Consider the following 24,023-nt stretch of genomic DNA (forward strand, 5'->3'; position numbering starts at 1 on the left):
ATGTTGGCCAGGGTCATCAGTGAACTCCGAGCTCTGTGAATAGTGTTATGTGATTTTTAATATTCACCTGAACTTGGTACAGATTTATGGTGACGTGGTCACTTTCTCGTCCCCTTGCTGGTCGTGCTTGCTATTGGTGCTCTACCTGTGCTACTTTCTGGTCTATTGGTTTGATTGCAGTGACTTTCTGACCCTTTGCTGTGCCTGTGGTTTACTTCTCCCTTGTTGCCCTAACTCCAGTGCTGCTCAGAGCTCAAACTCTCCAGGTCGTACTCCAACTCACTGCAGGCAATGCCAGAGCCAATCTGCTCGTTTTTCTTCAAAGCAAGGTCAGAAATTCTGTTTACATCTGTTGTCCAGGATTATATCAGAAGATTACGTCAATTTTTATCGAATATTGTATTGTGTCAAACTGTCACTAAATTCCTGCTGCACCTCAATTTTCTTCACTATACAGTGAAATGCACACTTTCTGGTGACATTAGCTAAGGGATCCCTTTGGAGCATGTGACCTTTGAGCATTACACTTAGTATCTTGTATTTGATTGGTTTTCAGTTACTGTTCTTTACTTTCTCCCTAATATGATCCCTGTACCTTGTGGCAGATTTCAGAACCAATGACAACATTCAACTGTGTGTTTGCAAGTTTACACATGCAGGGTTGTCAAAAGTCCATGTGTTAGGGTAAAAATCAACAACTGAAGTGGTGCTTTGCGCTACTGGATGCACCAGCCCTGCCTTGTTAATATAACTGCACTGGGCTGCCTCGTGGGTCAGCGCTATAATATAAAGATAGTTAAAGATGGCCCCACAAAGGAGTCTTAAAACTGGCAAGCTTGCTAAGGAGAAGAAATATATTGCTTCAATGTTTTTATATTTTATCCCAGAGATACTTTCTTCCTTAATGTTTATGATATTTGAAGCTCCTATGACCAGACCAGTAACTATGATATCCCAATTGTTCTGCTGTGCACCTCAAGACTGTTTGTTGATTTGTTTTTTTTGTGCAAACAGGAATATAGATATCATAGTGCCTGCATTGTAGGTGTATCTGGAAACTTCAATTAGGTTGCTTGACCCTTTCCGACTGAGCCCTTTAACCACGGTATATTTTACAAAGAAATAGTCCTCGATTTTCCTCACTCGCTGTTTAACCATTGCTCACAATCTCCAATTTAGAATCACAGAACGGTTACAGCACAGGAGGCGGCCATTTGGCCCATGCCGGCTCTCTGCAAGAGCACCTCAGTCAGTCCCACTCCCCCCGTCCTTTCCCTGTAACCCTGCAATTATTTTACCTTTGCTCCCTTTTGAAAGCCACGATTGAGTCTGCCTCCACCACCCTCTCAGGCAGCACATTCCAGATCCTAACCACTCGCTGCGTAAAAACGTTTTTCCTCATGTCGCCTTTGGTTCTTCTGCCAATCGTCTTAAATCTGTGTCCTCTGGTTCTCGACCCCTCCACCAATGGGAACAGTTTCTCTCGATTTACTCTGTCCAGACCGCTCATGATTTTGAACACCTCGATCAAATCTCCTCTCAACCTTCTCTGCTCCAAGGAGAACAACCCCAGCTTCTCCAGTCTATCCACGTAACTGAAGTCCCTCATCCCTGGAACCATTCTCGTAAATCTTTCCTGCACCCTCTCTAAGGCCTTCACAACCTTCCTAAAGTGCGGTGCCCAGAATTGGACACAATACTCAAATTGAGGCTGAACCAGTGTTTTGTACAGGTTCATCATAACTTCCTTGCTTTTGTACTCTGTGGGCTGGATTTTCAGCTCATTTGTGCCTTGGTTGGTGCCCCGGTGGGATGTTAAATGCTGTTTTTGGGCGTTATGCCAGGCGTCCAGGATTTATCGCCTGGCCGGAAGATTCAGCTATTGGTTTGCATCGGTGCAAAAAGTTACCGCGTTGCCCTCCATTTTTAGCGCGATGATGACGTCAATTGTCGTGCAACACAGCACTAGTGCCCCAGATGGAACATTCAGCCTTAACGCCTCATTTAACGCCCGTCCCAGGAAACGCCTGAAAACACCAGACGGTCCCAGGATGCGGCAGGTGGTATTGGCAGCATATTTAACTGGCGGGATGAGGATCCCACATCACAGCTCATATTGACTACAATCGTTGTTCACATCATGCTGCGTGAAGCTCCGACTTACAAACAGAAATGTTATCTGCCATTACAGTGTCGTTACAACTTCAGTGAGAGAATGTAATGGGGGCATTACTAGTTCACCAGCGTATCATGTTTCATGCTATAGCCAGGTGGTGTCAAGCTAGAAGAAGGATTCTTGGCCATGTCGGCCCACAGATGAGGAGAGGCCAAAGATGTCCGGGGAGGAGGGCTTACCCCCCACGGGTTTAAAGGCACCAACATTCAGACCTCCAGCTCTCTGAGGAGCAGTGTGTGAGAAGGTTATGCTCCCGAAAGGAAGTGCTGACAGAGATATGCCGTCTCCAACAGGCAAACCGATGCCTGGACCGCTCTGGAGGCAGCCTTCAATACTCCCCTCAACAGGTTTCCAAATTCATTGTGGTGTGCTGCATGTTGCACAACTTGGCCATGAGGGGCCAGGGATTGCCCGTAGAGATTGCAGGCCCACCTCAGGAGGAGGAGGATGATGAAGAGGAGCCTGGCGAGGCCCCCATTGGATAGCCCCCTGATCCACGGGGAGGCAGCGTGGAGATGCTGCCAGACCAACATTCGCATGTCGCCGGCTCGTAATGCACCGGCTCCGAAATGGAGGAAACTGAGGGATGGAGCTAATCCTGGGCACGCTGGGTGTCCCCATAAAGGCACATCTCCAGTGACCGTTGTAATGATGCACAAGATACCAAGGCAATTGATGAGTCAGAAATGTTATTGCAACAATGTCACAAAAACAACCCCCAGCAAAATAAAACCATACAATACACACCGTTACGTAGCACGGCACTAAACAACAAGGAAACTTCTTTACCATCGCAAGTTTCAGCTCGTGCACAAAGTCCGTTGTGTAACGCCTGACTTAACACCAACGCTCCTTCAACTTACATTTTCACCGAAACTTGCAGTCGGAGGTGCAAACTATTTTCAGCTTGCTAACTAACGCTTCACGATTAATGCCCCATAATCCAAAAAGCCTAAAATCCAGCCCTATGCCTCTATTTATGAAGCCCAGGATCCCGTAAGCTTTTTAAATCGCTTTCTCAACCTGCCCTGCCAACTCCAATGATTTATGCCCATATATCCCCAGGTCTCTCTGTTCCTGCACTCCCTTTGGAATTGTACCCTTTATTTTATATTGCCTCTCCTACCAAAATGTATCATTTCGCACTTTCTGCGTTAAATTCCATCTGCCATATGTCCGCCCATCCCACCAGCCTGTCTGTCTTCTTGAGGTCTAAAGCTATCGTCCTCGCTGTTCACTATACTTCCAAGTTTTGTCTCATCTAAAAATTTTGAAATAGTGCCCTGTGTCATTAATATATATCAAGAAAAGCAGTGATCCCAGTACCGGCCCCTGGGGAGCACCACCGTATACCTTCCTCCAGTCTGAAAAACATCCATTCACCATTACTCTCTGCTTCCTGTCACTGAGCCAATTCCGTATCCATACTGCCGCTGTGCGTTTATTCCACGGGCTTCAATTTTGCTGCAAGCCTATTAGGTAGCACTTTGTCAAATGCCTTTTGGAAGTCCATGTACATCACATCAACCGCATTGCCCTCATCAACCCTCTCTGTTACCTCATCAAAAAACCTTAATAACTTTATAAAAATAAGCCTGTATCAATATTTGACATCAGAACTGTTTGTGCACCAGACAGACAAAAGATAAATAGCCAGCATGGATTTCAAAAGAGAAAGTCTTGCTTGACCAACCTCAGTGAATTTTTTGAAGAGGTAACAGAGAGAGTAGACAATGGTAATGCAGTCGATGTAATTTATCTAGATTTTCAAAAGGCCTTCGATAAGGTGCCCCATAATAGACTGATGAACAATGTCAGAGAATGTGGAGTCAGGGGACAAGTAACAGAATGGATCGCTAGCTGGCTTCAAGACAGAAAGCAGAGAGTAGGGGTAAAGGGCAGCTATTCACAGAGGCAGAAGGTGGGTCGTGGTGTTCCACAAGGATCAGTGCTGGGACCACTGTTGTTCACAACTTATATTAACAATTTAGAATTTGAAATCAAAAACACAATTTCTGAATTTGAGGACAACACCAAATTGGGGGATAGCCAATCCTGAGGGGGGGACTGCGACAAATTACAGGGGGACATTAATAAACTTTCAAACTGGGTGGGGTAGAGGAACAAAGGGATCTCAGATACCAATACACAAATCACTAAACGTTGTGACACAGGTTAGCAAGGCCATAAAAAGCAAACCAAGCATTAGGGTTTATTTCTAGAGGGATAGAATTAAAAAGTAGGGAAGATATGCTAAACCTGTATCGAACCTTGGTTAGACCACACTTGGAGCACTGCGCACAGTTCTGGTCGCCATATTATAAAAAGGATATAGAGGCACTGGAGAGGGTGCAGAGATTTACAAGGATGATGCCAGAAATGCGAGGGTATACATATCAGGAAAGGATGAACAGGCTGGGTCTCTTTTCTCTTGAAAAAAGGTGGCTGAGCGGTGACCTAATAGAGGTCTTTAAAATGATGAAAGGTTTTGATAGGGTGGATGCAGAGAGAATGTTTCCACTTGTGGGGAAGAGCATAACTAGAGGCCATCAATATAAGATAGTCACCAAGAAATCCAATAGGGAATTCAGGAGAAACTTCTTTACTGAGAGAGTGGTGAGAATGTGGAACTCACTGCCACAGGGAGTGGTTGAGGCGAATAGTATCGACGCATTTAAGGGGAGGCTGGACAAGCATATGGGGGAGAAGGGAATAGAGGGTTATGCTGATAGATTTAGATGGGGAAAGACGGGAGCGGAGCATAAACGCCGGCATGGACTGGTTGGGCCGAATGGCCTGTTTCTGTGCCGTAGATCCTGTGTATGTAATCCGATGTAAATGACTTTCTCCCTTTTTAAACAATGGAACAACATTAGAAGTCTTCTAGTCCTCTGGCATCACGCCTGTAGCCAAAGAGGATTGGAAAATGATGGTCAGAGCCACTGCTATTTCCTCCCTTGCCTCTCAACAGCCTGGGATACATTTCATCCGGGCCTGGTAATTTATTACTTTCAAAGATGCTAAACTTCTTAATACATCCTCCCTCACTGTTTATCCCATCTAATATTTCACACTCCTCCTTAACTACAATGTCTGCATGACCCTCTCTTCTGTGATGACAGATGCAAAGTATTCATTAAGAACCATACCCCTGTCTGCCATGACACATAGGTTCTAATAGGCCTTAATCTTTCATGAGTTATTCTCTTGATCTTTATATATTTATGAAAACTCTTTGGGGTTTGCCTTGACTTTACTTGCCAATATTTTTCCATATGCTCTCTGTGCTTTGTAATTTCCTTTTTAATTTCAACCCTACACTTTCTATACTCTTCTAGGCTTTCTGTAATATTGAGCTTTCGATATCTGACAAAAGCTTCCCTTTTTTACCTTATCCTACCATTTATGCCCCTTGACATTCAGGGGGCTCCAGATTTGGGAGTCCCGCCCTTTGTTTTGTGAAACATACTTTCTCTGGACCCTTACTTTCACCTCCTTCAATGCCTCCCATTGCTCTGACATTGATTTACCTTCAAGTAGCTGTTTCCAGTCCACGTTTGCTAAATCACATCTGAGCTTAGTAAAATTGGCCTTTCACCAACCAAAAACTTTTACACCTGGTTGATCTTTGTCCTTTTCCATAACTATGCTAAATCCAATTGAATTATGAATTGGCTGGCTAACAGAAAGCAGAGTCTCGGGATAAATGGGTCCTTTTCGGGTTGGAAATCGGTGGTTAGTGGTGTGCCACAGGGATCGGTGCTGGGACCACAACTGTTTATAATATACATAGATGACCTGGAAGAGGGGACAGAGTATAGTGTAACAAAATTTGCAGATGACACAAAGATTAGTGGGAAAGCAGGTTGTGTAGAGGACACAGAGAGGCTGCAAAGAGATATAGATAGGTTAAGTGATTGGGCTAAGGTTTAGCAGATGGAATACAATGTCGGAAAATTTGAGGTCATCCACCTTGGAAAAAAAAACAGTAAAAGGGAATATTATTTGAATGGGGAGAAATTACAACATGCTGCGGTGCAGAGGGACCTGGGGGTCCTTGTGCATGAATCCCAAAAAGTTAGTTTGCAGGTGCAGCAGGTAATCAGGAAGGCGAATGGAATGTTGGCCTTCATTGCGAGAGGGATGGAGTACAAAAGCATGGATGTCCTGCTGCAACTGTACAGGGTATTGGTGAGGCCGCACCTGGAGTACTGCGTGCAGTTTTGGTCACCTTTCTTAAGGAAGGATATACTAGCTTTGGAGGGGGTACAGAGACGATTCACTGGGCTGATTCCGGAGATGAGGGGGTTACCTTATGATGATCGATTGAGTAGACTGGGTCTTTACTCATTGGAGTTCAGAAGGATGAGGGGTGATCTTATAGAAACATTTAAAATAATGAAAGGGATAGACAAGATAGAGGCAGAGAGGTTGTTTCCACTGGTCGGGGAGACTAGAACTAGGGGGCACAGCCTCAAAATACGGGGGAGCCAACTTAAAACTGAGTTGAGAAGGAATTTCTTCTCCCAGAGGGTTGTGAATCTGTGGAATTCTCTGCCCAAGGAAGCAGTTGAGGCTAGCTCATTGAATGTATTCAAGTCACAAATAGATAGATTTTTAACCAATAAGGGAATTAAGGGTTACGGGGAGCGGGCGGGTAAGTGGAGCTGAGTCCACGGCCAGATCAGCCATGATCTTTTTGAATGGCGGAGTTCCTAATTCTTATGTTCTTATGTTTTTTATGTTCTTATGTAAACTCCTGAAGGGCCCAACAGAATCTGTGCTTTCTGAGAGTAGGTGCAAATTTCACCATTAGCCTAGTAATGCCCCCAGAATGCAAGTAGGTAAGTGATCCTGAGAGGATCGATTATCTCTCGTGAATAGTTTGATAGCTTGTTTTAAACTTCCAAAGCAACTGGAACCAGCTGGGCCGAATGACCATGTTTAAATGATGCAGTTCAGACCCCAGCGCAATTTTCATGTCAATTGCTAGTTCCTATTGCCGCTGATAAATCATGGCAGTACTTGTCGGGAGGGGTAGCTTGAAGTTGGGGGATTTGGTGGGGGCAATGGGAGTTTTAAGCCTCAATATTTCCTTAACTTCAATTCCTTGCTGCTAGGGGTGTTCTTTAAGTTTCTCCGATATTGAAATAAGCGGCTCTATTGATTTTGACCTTTCTAGCCTTACCTTCCCCATTAAGGTTCTGTTGAAGGCCCACGGTCAGTGGGACAACCTGCCTTCCAAATGTTGAGCATGTCTTGTGATGGCAGCTCACCGACTCAATGTTAAATTGATTGGGTATCCAGCTTTCTCCATCTGTGCTCCACCAAAATAAACCCCCATTCATTTTAAGCTGCAGAAGATAGTTTTTTCAATACTGACATTTTGTGTAAATCCATTGACTTCGGCACAGTAGACTTGCTTCAAGTTAATGTGCCAGGCTCCAGAGATACATTTTGCTTAATGATTTCTTTCAACTTGAAAACATGCGAGTTATAAATAGATACAGAGACTTCATTTTGATAAACATTGATGTAAATTAAATGAAAGTGAAATTATCCAATGACCTGACGGTGCAGTGATTAAAGAAGCTAACTTTAGAAAGTAACACACACAAAGTGTAGAGTGACAGAATTCACAAAAGCAGTGCAATAGACTGGTAGGTCTGGCGGAGAATCTCAGCCCTGCTTGATGTTACTGCCAGATGGTGAACTCAGTCAGATTAGTTGGTACATACGTACGAGAGAGGGTGAAATTGGTGAAGGACCCCGCCCGCCCAAGGGACCACCGATGACAGCCGAGATACCTGATGGTACTCTGGGTGGGGTTTTCGGCAAAAAGGTCATTGAAAGGGCAGCCGGCGGCAAAAGGAGAACTTATGTTACCAATCTGGGCGGCAGCGGGCGGGAGCTCTCATTCTCGGCAGCAAAGATGCTTGCCGCCCAAGTGCCGCCGAGGATGGAGTTGGGCCCACAGAGGGAGACATTCAGGGGAGCCCCATCAAGGTAATCGCTGTAAAGAAAATGTTTTAAAATTGTTTACTAACCTTTTTTTTCAGCTCTTCATATTCACCGTCGGAGATAGACCAACCTCCTCGCAGTGATCAACCCCCGTCCTCCCAGCCACTCCCGCCCGCACCAATCTGGCATCTCGGAGGGCGGCCGGTCAATTGCACCACTTGGCCATCCGCTAACGTCAGCGGGCAGTTCCCGGCGGTTCTCCCCCCCCCTCTCCGCTCCGGCCCAAATCAAAACTGGCACTCGGCACAGCTCGAGGAGGCATTGCGGCAGTCGGCGATAAGGCCATCAAGGTTGGCCCCCGAGATATTCGGCCAATGTAAAAAAGGCGGTGGGCAACATAAAATCAGCAGGGGGTTCCGTATTAGGTCGCACTGTAACAGTTCTGGTAGTTGATGAAATAATGGCAAAAGTTAAGAAAGTATCTCCCGTCAGCCATTCCATCCTCTGCCAGAACACAGCAGCGTGGGGTATTACACAGTGGGAGAAACCGATTTGATATACATTGACAAGCACAACATCTTCAATTCTATCATTAATTTAGGGAAGATTGTTGAGTTAAGATGAACACTTCAAATCAATAATTTAGTAAGTACTAAAGAATGCAGGCAATGCATTCCCTTCTGCTGCTTGTGTAGAGAATTATGAAGATCTTTAATAATGTTGATCTCCTTACCTCCTTCAGACTTGGGCGATCCTTCTGACATCACCTTCCTTATGGCGAGTTGGCTTTGGTCTTTGTTCTCATTGGCTGGTGAAGGCAGATTGTCAGACTGAGTTCTTTGAATAGGGACGCCTGCAATGCTGTGTCTGTGCTTCCTGGCATGATTTTGAGCCTGACCGCTTTTATGTACTGTGGCAGTGTGGGTGAAATGGAAACCCAGAGTATGTATCCTCAGATGGAACCAGCTTAAGTGTTTTTCATGCAAACAGAAGTGTTTTGTTTAAATAAGTGTAAACACCAAAGGGAGACACATCATGCAGAGTATTAAGGAGTCACAACTGGCTAGTTCCTTTGCAAGACCTAATTACATTGAATTTGGGCTAATATCACTGTGTGGATTGTTGACCATAAGTGTCCCACAGACAGGATTCAGAGTTGTAAACAGTAATACAGTCAAAACGCATTAATAAGAACTCTGGTGGAATGAGCAGCCTATGTATCTATGAACTCAGTCTGTAGGTCCCTGTATCTAAGGGTGTTATGGTACATGAAGATGATCCGATTCTGGGACAGTAATCACTTTTTCTAGTCCCATGGAGTTCTTACTAATGACCATTATCTGTATGTGTAATGGATAATTATCCAACACTAACCTGCATGCAATACCATAAATAAAAACAGATAATTTAATACTGTAAAGCTATCATTTAGGATCATATTTGAATAGAGAGATTCATCTTCTGGTCACATGAATTTCATACTGCAATTGGATATAATAACAAAGGCCTGCCTGCTCTATATATAAAATACAGCGACAGTTTCTCGGTTTATGCACAAACTTGGCATTGCTGCAAAAGTGAACCACTATGAACCAGAGTTTGGATTAACAAATCATCACAGAGCTATAATGATAAATGATGGTGTAATGATGTGCCGGGCCATGTGATTAACAGTATCGAGGCCCAAAGTGTTCTTCAATGATTAATAATGAATCTTGTGTTGCATTGGCCATAGGGTACTGGTGTGCGAGTCCTATGTTTACTAATAATACATATGACTGTTATAATCATCATTTCATTCATGTAATAGTTACTAGTCTTGTCCAGTGTCAGAAATTGCTTGTCTCTTCCAGCAAGAGCAGGGTTGGTACTGGAGACAATATTGTGGAAGCTCTGGTGTGTGTTCTAGACCATCATTATTTGTCCTAGAACAACTCATAATATCCAAAATCAATTTAAGAAACTAGGCACATATAATATATAGCCCAGAATTGCAGCTGGTTTTATGAAAGAAATCTTTAAGTGATAAAAGACAAACTTGCATTAAAAAGTTCAGAATTGGTGGCTTCTTCTAGTTTCTTTTCTAAAATGAAGTACAGAGTATTGCATTTTAGAATTAAAGGTAGTTTGTGAACAGACCAACGACATCACTCCAACTGTATAAAGCAGGTCTGTTCTGTTCGACTATTCTACCCAATTGCAGCGCCATTGCCAGACGTCAACACGGCACACTCTCAGCACCATGAGGTGCACTGTTGCTTTTTTAAAAATCTGTCTTTAATTACTGTCAACCCATTCAGCCTTCCACCATAGATAGCAAATGCTCAACTTCTGCACGCGTTTATTTGAGTTTTGATCTGCATGAAAGTGCTTTTTAATTACCATCCGTGCTGTCCCGTGGAATTCTAGGATGTGGGTACACCCTGACAATTACCAGCACAGGATCTTCTAGGTTGTGTCAGAAGGAGACGAGGGAGAGGGGAAGAGCAGTGTCAGAATCACAGGCATTTCTTGGACACGCTTATGGTTTGCTCATAATATCACTTCCCAGTCTGGTAGCAGATCAGTTGCTTATCGTGCAACTGAAAAGACTCAAAGACAGGGAGAAAATAAAATTATTAAAATTCAGTGGTCCTGGGGAGCATTAACTTCAACAGAATGACAAATAAATTAGATTTTTTTGGTAAGAAAATAAAAACATTGCACACTGACATGGGTTTATGTTCCCCATAAGATACTTTGTTCAAACCCATATATACACAAGCGATGTGTGTGGGTGAAGGGGCTAACAGTACAGGAACAGCCAGTTTCACTGCCTTATCCCAAATTAAATGTCACAGTTCGGAAGGTGATCAGTGATATATAAATACCACGACAGAGAGAGGTACTACTACACACAGTGTGCAGATTGTGCAGACAGTAAGAGAGAACTGAAGAAAACCAGAGAAACTGAGGCTCAGAAAGTTAAGGGAGCTAAGAAAAAAGGCAACAGATGAACGTTAAGCTGCCATGCTGAGGAAGTTATTTGCGTCGTTTACTTGGCTGGAGTCGGAGCTGCACAGCTTGTTCCGCGGCAGCAATGGCGGCCCCAGCATCCTCTAGGTGGGTCTGAGTGACGCTGGTTTTGCTTTGACTTCGTGATGGTCCATGAGAACGTAAATGTCCTTCTGAAGATGATTTCGAGCTTCCAGGACTGCTCTGGGATTTCTCAATGGTGGGCACGTGCATCTCTGAGGGAACAAAAATTGGCAATGAATGTGGTTATCAGTTGCATTGTGTTATTCAATATCATTTCTTTCAAGTGATTTATTTTCTGCCTTCAAGTCTTCACACATTTCTCCCTTGATCATGACCACAGACTACAGATCTACTTCAGATAATGTTGATCTGTAACTGGCCACCAGAAATAACAAAGTAATCTGTGGGATAAGTCCTTCTCCAGTACTTGCTGGGGCAGACACCACAGGGTAAATGTACGTGTTCGCTGCATGGGTGGAGCAGATCACCATCCGATGTAGATCCGTCCGATTTTTATGAAAAGCCCATCAATTCGCTTTTGATTCGAAAAAATCTTGCCGCTCTCCATTTACATAGCGTCTTTATTGGAGTAAACATAGAAACATAGAAAATAGGTGCAGGAGTAGGCCATCCGGCCCTTCGAGCCTACACCACCATTCAATAAGATCATGGCTGATCATTCCATATCTAACTCCCTTTTGAATATATCTAACGAACTGGCCCCAACAACTTTCTGCGGTAGGGAATTCCACATGACCACAACTCTCTGAGTGAAGAGGTTTCTCCTCATCTCGGTCCTAAATGGCTTACCCCTTATCCTTAGTCTGTGACCCCTGGTTCTGGACTTCCCCAACATCGGGAGCATTCTTCCTGCATCTAACCTGTCCAGTCCCGTCAGAATTTTATATATTTCTATGAGATCCCCTCTCATTCTTCTAAATTCCATTGAATACAAGCCTAGTCAATCCAGTCTTTCTACATATGTCAGTCCCACCATCCCCGGAATCAGTCTGGTGAACCTTCGCTGCACTCCCTCAATAGCAAGAATGTCCTTCCTCAGATTAGGAGACCAAAACTGAACACAATATTCCAGGTGAGGCCTTACCAAGGCCCTGTACAACTGCAGTAAGACCTCACTGCTCCTATACTCAAATCCCCTAGCTATGAAGGCCAACATGTCATTTGCTTTCTTTACTGCCTGCTGTACCTGCATGCCAACCTTCACTGAGGCAACTATGCTAACAAAAGATCTTTGCAAGCCTTTAGTCCCAAGAAATTCGAACAGGTCAAACCAGTGGGTAAAAGGCACAAAGCCCCATTGGAAGAGCTATATGCTATACCAGTCTCTGCAGCCTCAGTGCAGTCCATGCAACACAGCTTGAACATTCCTGCTTCAAGGGTCAAATGTGAATTCCCTCAATACACAACTTTATTCAGCAGCAGCACAGTACTTTTTTACAAAGACAAACAAGAATGATTTTCTACTTGTTCTTGAAAAATTATTTTCTATTCCTTTGCCAAAAATTGCTGGTCACAGGAATGTGGGAAGGGAGGACCTTGAGACAATTACTATCACTAGGGGGGTAGTGCTGGACAGGCTAATGGGACTCAAGGTAGACAAGTCCCCTGGTCCTGATGAAATGCATCCCAGGATATTAAAAGAGATGGCGGAAGTTATAGCAGGTGCATTCGTTATAATCTACCAAAATTCTTTGGACTCTGAGGAGGTATCAGCGGATTGGAAAGCAGCTAATATAACGCCTCTGTTTAAAAAAGGGGGCAGACAAAAGGCATGTAACTATAGGCCGGTTAGTTCAACATCTGTAGTGGGGAAAATGCTTGAAACTATCATTAAGGAAGAAATAGCGAGACATCTAGATAGGAATAGTGCAATCAAGCAGACGCAGCATGGATTCATGAAGGGGAAATCATGTTTAACTAATTTACTGGAATTCTTTGAGGATATAACGAGCATGGTGGATAGAGGTGTACCGATGGATGTGGTTTCTAGATTTCTAAAAGGCAGTCGATAAGGTGCCACACAAAAGGTTACTGCAGAAGATAAAGGTACGCGGAGTCAGAGGAAATGTATTAGCATGGATAGAGAATTGGTTGGCGAACAGAAAGCAGAGAGTCGGGATAAATGGGTCCTTTTCGGGTTGGAAATCGGTGGTTAGTGGTGTGCCACAGGGATCGGTGCTGGGACCACAACTGTTTACAATTATACATAGATGACCTGGAAGAGGGGACAGAGTGTAGTGTAACAAAATTTGCAGATGACACAAAGATTAGTGGGAAAGCGGGTTGTGTAGAGGAAACAGAGAGGCTGCAAAGAGATTTGGATAGGTTAAGCAAATGGACTAAGGTTTGGCAGATGGAATACAATGTCGGAAAGTGTGAGGTCATCCACCTTGGGGAAAAAAACAGTAAAAGGGAATATTATTTGAATGGGGAGGAATTACAACATGCTGAGGTGCAGAGGGACCTGGGGGTCCTTGTGCATGAAACTCTTTTGAGTTTACCTGCGAAAACATAAAACATGTATCCGTGCCACCCGACCTGGATGACACACACAAGACATTTACAAGGCCTTTTTTTTTTTTTTTTTTTGTGGTTTTTTTTTTGGGCACTAAAATCAAATTTTTCCTTTTTTCCAGTGCCCCCTATAAAAGGAGAGGGGGACACTAAAAGCACCGGCAATTAAAACAAATTAAACTTAAAAAACGTAAAATCAAATTAAAATTTGGTTGCCGGGCGTGATGATGCACTCCAGTCCCTCCGGTGCCCACCTCTCGCGGAAGGCCGCGAGCGTACCGGTGGACACCGCGTGCTCCATCTCCAAGGACACCCTGGACCGGATGTAAGAGCGGAAGAGAGGCAGGCAGTCAGGTTGAACGACCCCCTCGACCGCCCGCTGCCTGGACCGGCTGATGGCACCCTTGGCCGTGCCCAGGAGCAGTCCTACGAGGAGGCCTTCGGACCTACCCGCTCCCCTCCGCACAGGGTGCCCAAAGATCAGGAGAGTGGGACTGAAGTGCAGCCAGAATTTCAGGAGCAGCCCCTTCAAATAGTGGAACAGGGGCTGCAACCTTGTGCATTCAATAAAAACATGGAACACGGACTCCTCCAGACCGCAGAAATTGCAGGCGGCCTGGGAGTCCGTGAACCGGCTTAAAAATTTATTGCACGGCACTGCTCCGTGCACCACCCTCCAGGCCAAGTCCCTCCTTGTGCATGAATCCCAAAATGTTAGTTTGCAGGTGCAGCAGGTAATCAGGAAGGCGAATGGAATGTTGGCCTTCATTGCAAGAGGGATGGAGTACAAAAGCAGGGAGGTCATGCTGCAACTTTATAGGGTATTGGTGAGGCCGCACCTGGAGTACTGCGTGCAGTTTTGGTCACCTTACTTAAGGAAGGATATACTGGCTTTGGAGGGGGTACAGAGATGATTCACTAGGCTGATTCCGGAGATGAGGGGGTTACATTATGATGATAGATTGAGTAGACTGGGTCTTTACTCGTTGGAGTTCAGAAGGATGAGGGGTGATCTTATAGAAACATTTAAAATAATGAAAGGGAAAGACAAGATAGAGGCAGAGAGGTTGTTTCCACTGGTCGGGGAGACTAGAACTAGGGGGCACAGCCTCAAAATACGGGAGCGCCAATTTAAAACCGAGTTGAGAAGGAATTTCTTCTTCCAGAGGGTTGTGAATCTGTGGAATTCTCTGCCCAAGGAAGCAGTTGAGGCTAGCTCATTGAATGTATTCAAGTCACAAATAGATAGATTTTTAACCAATAAGGGGAATTAAGGGTTATGGGGAGCGGGCGGGTAAGTGGAGCTGAGTCCACGGCCAGATCAGCCATGATCTTGTTGAATGGCGGAGCAGGCTCGAGGGGCTAGATGGCCTACTCCTGTTCCTAATTCTTATGTTGTTATGTTATGTTTTCAAGCTCCAGAACCCCAAGCAAGAAAAAGAAAGACTTGCATTTCTATAGCGCCTTTCACAACCTCAGGACATCCCAAAGCACTTTACTTTTGAGTCAGAGTCACTGTTGTAATTTGCGCACAGCAAGCTCCCAAAAACAGCAATGTAATAATGACCAGGTAATTTGTGTTTTAGCGATGTTGGTTGAGGGATAATTATTGGCCAGGACACCGGGGTGAAGTCTTCTTTGAAATAGTGGCTAAAGGAATCTTTTACATCCACGTGAGAGGGCAGACAGAGCCTCCCTTGCTTTAACCCCTCAGTACTGCACTGTGAGTGTCAGCCTAGCAAGACAAATATCATTTCCCACCAAGGCAGCAATAGAAGGAGAGCCTACTTGCCACTAACCGCTTCCCAATTAGGCACGAGATGTCGGATTTTATTTCTTCCCCCACTCTAAGGAACCACCTTGATTCCACTCCCATGAAGATATCTAATCCCCATTCATAGTTAATCGGCAGAAAATCAAGAATTATTGGCCCCCAAATCCTTCAACAATATGTTCAAGTCTTGGCCTGGTTTCTGGTCCTCCCACCTCACTCCTGCTGGATTAATGGTGGAAATGCAGTGCTTCGCATTAGCCATTAGCCACAGCAGGGTAACACGTTTGTTTTAACACTGACGCCACTTGCATCATAATCACACAGAACAATCTGTTTGCATCATCACAAAGTCTAGAACGTTAATACAGGGGATACTGTTCCACATTTATCAGGGTGAGCAGGGAAATGTCATCCTACAGTGTAGCACATATTTAAGAAAAATCAATAGTTTTGGCAATGATAATATGAACTTTCTTCATTCTATAGGGGATTGGAAAAGGAGGGCTGGATGTGCCTAAACAATAATGACTGCATTGTCTTTTCTAGTTCCTGTCTCTAATGTTCTTATTTATTTCAGCAAAATCACAAAAGAGTTCATTTTGGTGAAAAGTGGACAGAATATGGAATGATGAAATATGATAACATCAACAACGTGATGTAAAGAACAAAAGCTTTGCAGCTTATCATAATGTTCTTTGAAAATCAATCCAGCAATCCTGACCGGATGCCTCAAATGGCCGAGTCGGGAGACACCATCAACAGGCAGAAAGATGCCTTGAGCATGCCCTTGCAACCAAACATTTTGTTTCTGTGCTAACTGAGATCAACTTGCTCAGCCTTGTGCTCCAACATGCAAGAATGTATTCCAGAATCTTATTTATTGCAGAACAATTTATAAAACATGGAAGCAATTGCTTGTGTTTCAGAGCATCTTCCTTTCAATTCCCCTGAATTCTCTTTGTAGCTCTTCAATGGGAATGCACAGTATTGTCCGGTGATATCATTGCATATACTTACCGGTTTTCCTCCTAAATGTTTTTAGTGCACAACAAATGAAGGAGAAAGACTCCTTCTCCTGCGCAGTGATGAAAATATACATACATGAGATGACCAGAGGTGTCAGCAAAGAAGGAATTGCATAAGCACGTCAGGGAAAAAAGGGAACAGTTTCACATACCCTTGGATGGATCTGGGAAGATACCATGGCTCCGACTCTTAATGACTGATGGTTTTGGCAGTTGCTGGTTGCTTTGTCCAGAATGGGGCCTTGCATGGTCAATACTTTCTGTTTGTTCCTTTAGTGGGTACCACCTCAGTGTGTTATCAAAGTGCGACGTATTAGACAAGTCAATCAGCACCTTAGTAAGAACAAGATGACAGAGGTTCAAAAGAAATTAATTACGGGAATTTGTGGAGCTTAACTTATAATCAGAGCCTAACAACATAAATTATGTAAATTAGAGATGAAACCAAAAATTAAAGAAACACATTAAAGCACTGATTGAAACAGTGATCACTGCGGGCAGTTAGAAACTTCCATTCCAGAGGCGTGCCGATTTTTCTTATAGAAACATAGAAAATAGGTGCAGGAGTAGGCCATTTGGCCCTTCGAGCCTGCACCACCATTCAATAAGATCATGGCTGATCATTCACCTCAATACCCCTTTCCTGCTTTCTCTCCATACCCCTTGAGCCCTTTAGCCGTAAGGACCATTTCTAACTCCCTCTTGAATATATCCAATGAACTGGCCTCAACAACTCTCTGCGGTAGAGAATTCCACAGGTTAACAACTCTCTGAGTGAAGAAGTTTCTCCTCATCTCAGTCCTAAATGGCATACCCCTTATCCTTAGATTATGTCCCCTGGTTCTGGACTTCCCCAACATCAGGAACATTCTTCCTGCATCTAACCTGTCCAGTCCCGTCAGAATTTTATATGTTTCTATGAGATCCCCTCTCATCCTTCTAAACTCCAGTGAATACAGGCCCAGTCGATCCAATCTCTCCTCATATGTCAGCCCTGCCATCCCGGGAATCAGTCTGGTGAACCTTCGCTGCACTCCCTCAATAGCAAGAACGTCCTTCCTCAGATTAGGAGACCAAAACTGAACACAATATTCCAGGTGTGGCCTCACCAAGGACCTATACAACTACAGTAAGACCTCCCTGCTCCTATACTCATCCCCAAGCTATGAAGGCCAACATGCCATTTGTCTTCACTGCCTGCTGTACCTGCATGCCAACTTTCAATGACTGATGTACTATGACACCCAGGTCTCATTGCACCTCCCCTTTTCCTAATCTGCCGTCATTCAGATAATATTCTGCCTTCGTGTTTTTGCCATCAAAGTGGATAACCTCACATTTATTCACATTATACTGCATCTGCCACGCGTTTGCCCACTCACCTAATCTGTCCAAGTCACCCTGCAGCATTTTAGCATCCTCCTCACAGCTCACACCGCCACCCAGTTTAGTGTCATCTGCCAACTTGGAGATATTACACTCAATTCCGTCATCTAAATCATTAATGTATATTGTAAGTAGCTGGGGTCCCAGCACTGAGCCCTGGGGCACCCCACTAGTCACTGCTTGCCATTCTGAAAAGGACCCGTTTATCCCGACTCTCTGCTTCCTGTCTGCCAAGCAGTTCTCTATCCACGTCAGTACACTACCCCCAATACCATGTGCTTTAATTTTACACACCAATCTCTTGTGTGGGACCTTGTCAAATACACCACATCCACTGGTTCTCCCTTGTCCACTCTACTAGTTACATCCTCAAAAAATTCTGGAAGATTTGTCAAGCATGATTTCCCTTTCATAAATCCATGCTGACTTGGACCGATCCTGTCACTGCTTTCCAAATGTGCTGTTATTACATCTTTAATAATTGATTCCAGCATTTTCCCCACTACCGATGTCAGGCTAACCGGTCTATAATTCCCTGTTTTCTCTCTCCTTCCTTTTTTTATAAAGTGGGGTTACATTAGCTACCCTCCAATCCATAGGAACTGATCCAGAGTCCATGGAATGTTGGAAAATGGCCACCAATGCAACCACTATTTCTAGGGCCACTTCCTTAAGTACTCTGGGATGCAGACTATCAGGCACTGGGGACCTATCGACCTTCAATCCCATCAATTTCCCTAACACCATTTCCTGACTAATAAGGATATCCCTCAGTTCCCCCTTCTCGCTAGACCCTCAGTCCCCTAGTATTTTCAAAAGGTTATTCGTGTCTTCCTTAGTGAAGACAGAACCAAAGTATTTGTTCAATTGGTCTGCCATTTCCTTGTTCCCCATTATGAAGTCACCTGATTCTGACTGCAAGGGACCTACATTAGTCTTCACTAATCTTTTTCTCTTCACATATCTACAGACGCCTTTGCAGTCAGTTTTTATGTTCCCTGCAAGCTTACTCTCATACACTATTGGGTAAATACGACTGGGTTTGGGGTAAATCGCAAGGGAGAGTCTTTGAGAAGGCCAGAAACCTACTTTGTTCTAATAAGTTACTTTAACTGTACACCCCGTGTAAACGATTAGTGCTAGCTTGTGATGCATCTTCGTATGGGATCGACTGTGTGTTACAGCAAACCAATGTATCGGGCAAACTTCAACTGGTTGCATACGTGTCTAGATGTCTGTCTAAGGCTGAAAGAGCCTACAGTGTGCTCGAGAAAGAAAATGCACCAATATTTATTTGGACTTTGGTTTGAGCTTGAAACCGACCACAAACTGCTCATTTCGCTGTTTTCAGAAAGCAAAGATATGAACACCAATGCTTCGTCCCGCATCCAAAAATGGGCACTAATATTGTCCGCCTATGACTATGTTATCTGCCACAGACCAGGCACGGAGAACTGTGCTAATGCCCTCAGTCGGCCACCATTGCCCACTACCGGGGTGGAAATGGCGCAGCCCGCAGACTTGGTTCTGGTCATAGATGCTTTTGAGAGCGAGGGGTCACCCATCATTGCTCGCCAGATTAGGACCTAGACCAGCCAGGACCCTGTACTATCACTTGTAAAAAGTTGCATCCTCAAAGGGAGCTATTCGGCCGTTCCCAGGGAGATGCAAGATGAAATTAAGCCGTTACACCGACACAAAGATGAAATGTCCATCCAGTCAGATTGTGTATGATGGGGTAATTGCGTAGTTTTGCCAAAAAAAGGCAGGGAAACGTTTATACACGACCTACACAGTACCCACCCAGGCATAGTCATGATGAAGGCTATAGCCAGGTGGCATGTTTGGTGGTCCTGCATTGACTCGGACTTAGAGTCGTGCGTACACCAGTGCAACACGTGCTCACAACTGAGCAATGCACCAAGGAAGACTCCATTGAGTCTGTGGTCATGGCCCTCCAAACCGTGGTCCAGAATCCACGTAGATTTTGCTGGCCCCTTTCTTGGAAAGATGTTTTTAGTTGTAGTGGACGCTTACTCTAAATGGATTGAATGCATAATCATGTCATCCAGCACATCCACTGCCATCATTGAAAGCCTCCGGGCTATGTTCGCCACTCATGGCTTGCCCGACGTCCTTGTCAGTGACAATGGACCATGTTTCACCAGCTCGGAATTCAACGAGTTTATGACCCGCAATGGCATCAAGCATGTCAGATCTGCCCCGTTTAAGCGCATCCAACGGCCAAGCGGAGCGGGCAGTCCAAACTATCAAGCAGAGCTTGAAACACGTGACAGAAGGCTCCCTGCAGACCCGCTTATCTCGGGTTCTGCTCAGCTACCAGACGCGACCCCACTCGCTCACTGGGGTTCCCCCTGCAGAGGCGCACCGGAGGAGGCCCTTCACAGCTCAACATCCTTAACGACTTGGAGGAACCGCTGTGACACTGGTGGGTAGTCACAGTTGCTCAGCCACCTGTGGTGGTGCAGATCCCGCCCTTGCACCATTTGAGTAATGTGTAAAGCAGTGGTAATTCAAAGTAATGTAACAGCATTTCATTATAATATATGAATGATGTCATGTTATGCATTCAGCTTCTGTACTACTCTCAGGTTAATAACATAGGAACCTAAGAAACAGGAGCAGGAGTGGGCCCACCTGGCCCCTCAAACCTGCTCCACCATTTAACAAGATCATGGCTGATCTGATCATGGACTCAGCTTCACTTCCTTATCATTCAGACGTCTGTCTATCTCCACCTCAAATATAGTCACTGATCCAGCCTCCACAGCTCTCTGGGGCAGTGAATTCCACATAGATGTACTACCATATGATGTGTTAATCGGTAAAGTCTCTCGGTCGCATTTATCGTGGTAGTGCTGCCCCTCCTACGTATGCCAGCGCAGCGCAAGAATCATGTGAACCCTACCGTTCTAATAAGCTCAATAAACTCAATGTGTTTTGCAGGTCACCCTGCTCCAGAGGACTACTGCAATAAATGTGACTGAGAGATGTTATATATTAAATATAATAAAATATATATTATTATATTATATATCCAAACTTGCATCCCGGTCACCGTTGTACCTGCGGCCACTTTGTCGTCTTCAACAGAAGAAGCAGCGGGCCCAAGCAGCTTGCAGCAGGTGACCCCAAGGCGTCCAACAGAGGTTGACCCCACGGAGGTTGAGTCAGTGAGGTTGGCACGCGCTGCGACGGGCAGGTCTGAATGAGGACATGGTTGCGATGTGCAGGGAAAGCATCGACCTCAGTCGAGAGCTCCTCCAGACGTTTGGCGGGTTGACCGGGAACATGGGCAGAATGTCCGCTCACATATCAGAGGGTATCGAGCGCATGATTGTAGCAATAGGCCAACAGACCACTGCCATCCATGCCTTGCAGCATGCGATTGTGTCATCCCACCAAGCACCAGCACAGGTGCGAGTCAGGAGGAAGAACTTCCTTTTGGCTCCGAAGTCGTTTCTTCAGAAAGGTCTCCTCCTCCACCACCCACCCCCCCATAGCAGCATGCCTTGAGGTCGCCAATTGCAAGTCGTCCTTGTCCCATTACTTGGGGATTAAAACGGGGGCCTAGGACACCGGCGGGGGCTAAAGGATCTGGAGGGAAGCGTGGCCACAGGTCGGGAGGGGGGATTGTTACTGTTGTTGTTATTATTGTTGTTCTTAATTGTTTTAAAATTTATTGTTGGTTGACTGTTGGGGGGGGGGGGGGTTAAAAATATTACAATTTGTTGAATTATTAAAAACTTTTATTGAATTTTACAATTGTCGTGCAGTGCCTTCTATTAACGCAAGGTAAAACATGAATACAATTGTTAGAAAACAATGGCCAGGTCAGGCCAGGAAGTTTATAAAGTCCATCCTGCGAGCGTAAAGGGATTTCGTCACTTGTCGAATGCAGCAATGTGTGGCGTGCTGAGAGCTGCAGCAACTGTTGGCAGCTGAGGCCTGAAAGGAGCCCGATGCATAGAAGGAAAGTGCCGCAGTATCCTTCACCTCAACGGGCAGTGCGGTCCTGATAGTGCTGGTAGGCCGCACATCTCCCTTGATGAGCTGGCATATCTCAGCGATGACCTCCTTTCGGAAGCGCAGGTATGATCGTTTTTCCCTGTAAGTGTGTCGGGTGTAAGGTCACCTCCTGATTTCTGTCCAATAGTTTAGTTAAGCTTTGTTACCCCTGGTCATGCCCCAGATGGAACTTGAATAGAACAGTTTAGCAATCACAAGTCCTGTGTGCACACTGCAAAACTATTTTTAATCTGAATTGTGGCTTGCACTGATTTCTGTCCAATAGCTTCTTTCTCGTAGTGCCCACTGAGCAGCTTTACTCCAGCGATCTCCAGTGATCTTCTCGATGAACAATCAGCCCGCAATGTGTGGGTGATGTGACGAAAGTTACGGTGGCCGATCACCTCAGCGATGTCAAAATCAGGTGCGCCGAAAGTTGGGCCGGCGGTCATTGGACAATATTCCAGGCCAACTTTCCACTTTTAAAATGGGCGATAGCCTGCCTAGTTGGGCGATAGATGGGCGATGGATGGGCGATAGATCGGCGACAGATGGGCGATAGATGGGCGATAGATGAGCGATAGATGGGCGACAGATGGGCGACAGATAGGCGATAGATGGGCGATAGATGGGCGATAGATGGGCGATAGATGGGCGATAGATGGGCGACAGATGGGTGATAGATGGGCGATAGATGGGCGACAGATGGGTGATAGATGGGCGACAGATGGGTGATAGATGGGTGATAGATGGGCGACAGATGGGTGATAGATGGGCGATAGATGGGTGATAGATGGGCGACAGATGGGTGATAGATGGGCGACAGATGGGTGATAGATGGGCGATAGCCCAGCGATCATCGGGAGAAAGTCCAGCCCATGTATGTTTTTTATGGTTTTACTGTTTTTATCGTTTATGTCTTTCCATTAATTCCATGTGTATGTTCCAATTTTATTTCACTTCCTGTACTATGATTTAAATGCAATTTATATATCATGTTTCTTACTTCCTGCATTGCACTCAGCATGGCTTAGTAGGGATTCTTTTCAATCTGATTGGTTGAAGAGTTTCCCTGCTGTTTGTGCTGCTCACTGATGCCACAGATCCCCTGTAGAGGGCGCCAGATGACTAGAAGTCTCTGCTAAAAGTCTGTGGGCAAACAACGTTTCGCCTGGGTGTGGTGTCGCTAACAACTCCGGCTAAATTTGGCGAGTTCAGCGGTGATGGTAACAGGTAGCACCCTGCTCTGCTGCACCGACAATGACAACATCATCACTGTGTGCAGCGCCCCGTTTTTTTCCCTGGAGCAATAATTCGGCATTGCCCCCTCAAGCTGTGCCGGGCGATGCCAACAATCGTTCAGCGGGTGTTTACATGGCGGCTGGCTGCTCGCGGTGCGCTAGTTAAAGGGGAGGTGGCGTGTGCGTAAAAAAAAATTCAGCCGACTTTCCTGTTGCCTCTGTGAACGCGAATTCCATGCCACGATCGGCCATGGGGTCCATGCAGCGATTAGCGCGGGGTCCGTGTGGTGATCGGCCCGGGGTCAGTGCGGCCATCGGCCCGGGGTCAATGCGCCAATCGGCCCGGGATCAATGCGGCGATTGGCCCGGGGTCAGTGCGGTGATTGGCCCGGGGTCAGTGCGGCGATCGGCCAGAGGTCAGTGCGGCCATCGGCCCGGGGCCAGTGCGGCGATCGGCCCGGGGTCAGTGCAGCGATCGGCCCGGGGTCAGTGCGGCCATCAGCCCAGGGTCAGTGCAGTCATCGGCCCGGGGTCAGTGCGGCCATCGGCCCGGGGTCAGTGCGGCGATCGGCCCGGGGTCAGTGCGGCGATCGGCCGGGGGTCAGTGCGGCGATCGGCCCGGGGTCAGTGCGGCGATCGGCCCGGGGTCAGTGCGGCGATCGGCCCGGGGTCAGTGCGGCGATCGGCCCGGGGTCAGTGCGGCGATCGGCCCGGGGTCAGTGCGGTGATCGGGCCGGGCCCGGGGTCAGTGCGGTGATCGGCCGGGGATCAGTGCGGTGATCGGCCGGGGGTCAGTGCGGCCATCGGCCCGGGGTCAGTGCGGCCATCGGCCCGGGGTCAGTGCGGCGATCGGGCCGGGCCCGGGGTCAGTGCGGCGA

At 45.9% G+C, this 24,023-nt stretch overlaps 1 protein-coding gene across 1 annotated transcript in view; it reads right to left on the reverse strand.

Moving 5' to 3' along the window:
* Positions 1 to 24,023, reverse strand: part of pcloa (piccolo presynaptic cytomatrix protein a) — a 677,428-nt gene that overhangs the window by 82,570 nt on the left and 570,835 nt on the right. The window contains exons 20-21 of the mRNA XM_070898375.1: positions 16,642 to 16,822; positions 11,176 to 11,367 (exon numbers count right to left, since the gene is read on the reverse strand). Of these exons, the coding sequence (XP_070754476.1) occupies positions 11,176 to 11,367; positions 16,642 to 16,822 (373 nt within the window). The remainder of the gene's footprint in view (positions 1 to 11,175; positions 11,368 to 16,641; positions 16,823 to 24,023) is intronic.

This window comes from Pristiophorus japonicus, chromosome 13 (assembly GCF_044704955.1).
Source record: "Pristiophorus japonicus isolate sPriJap1 chromosome 13, sPriJap1.hap1, whole genome shotgun sequence".
NCBI lineage: Eukaryota > Metazoa > Chordata > Chondrichthyes > Pristiophoridae > Pristiophorus > Pristiophorus japonicus.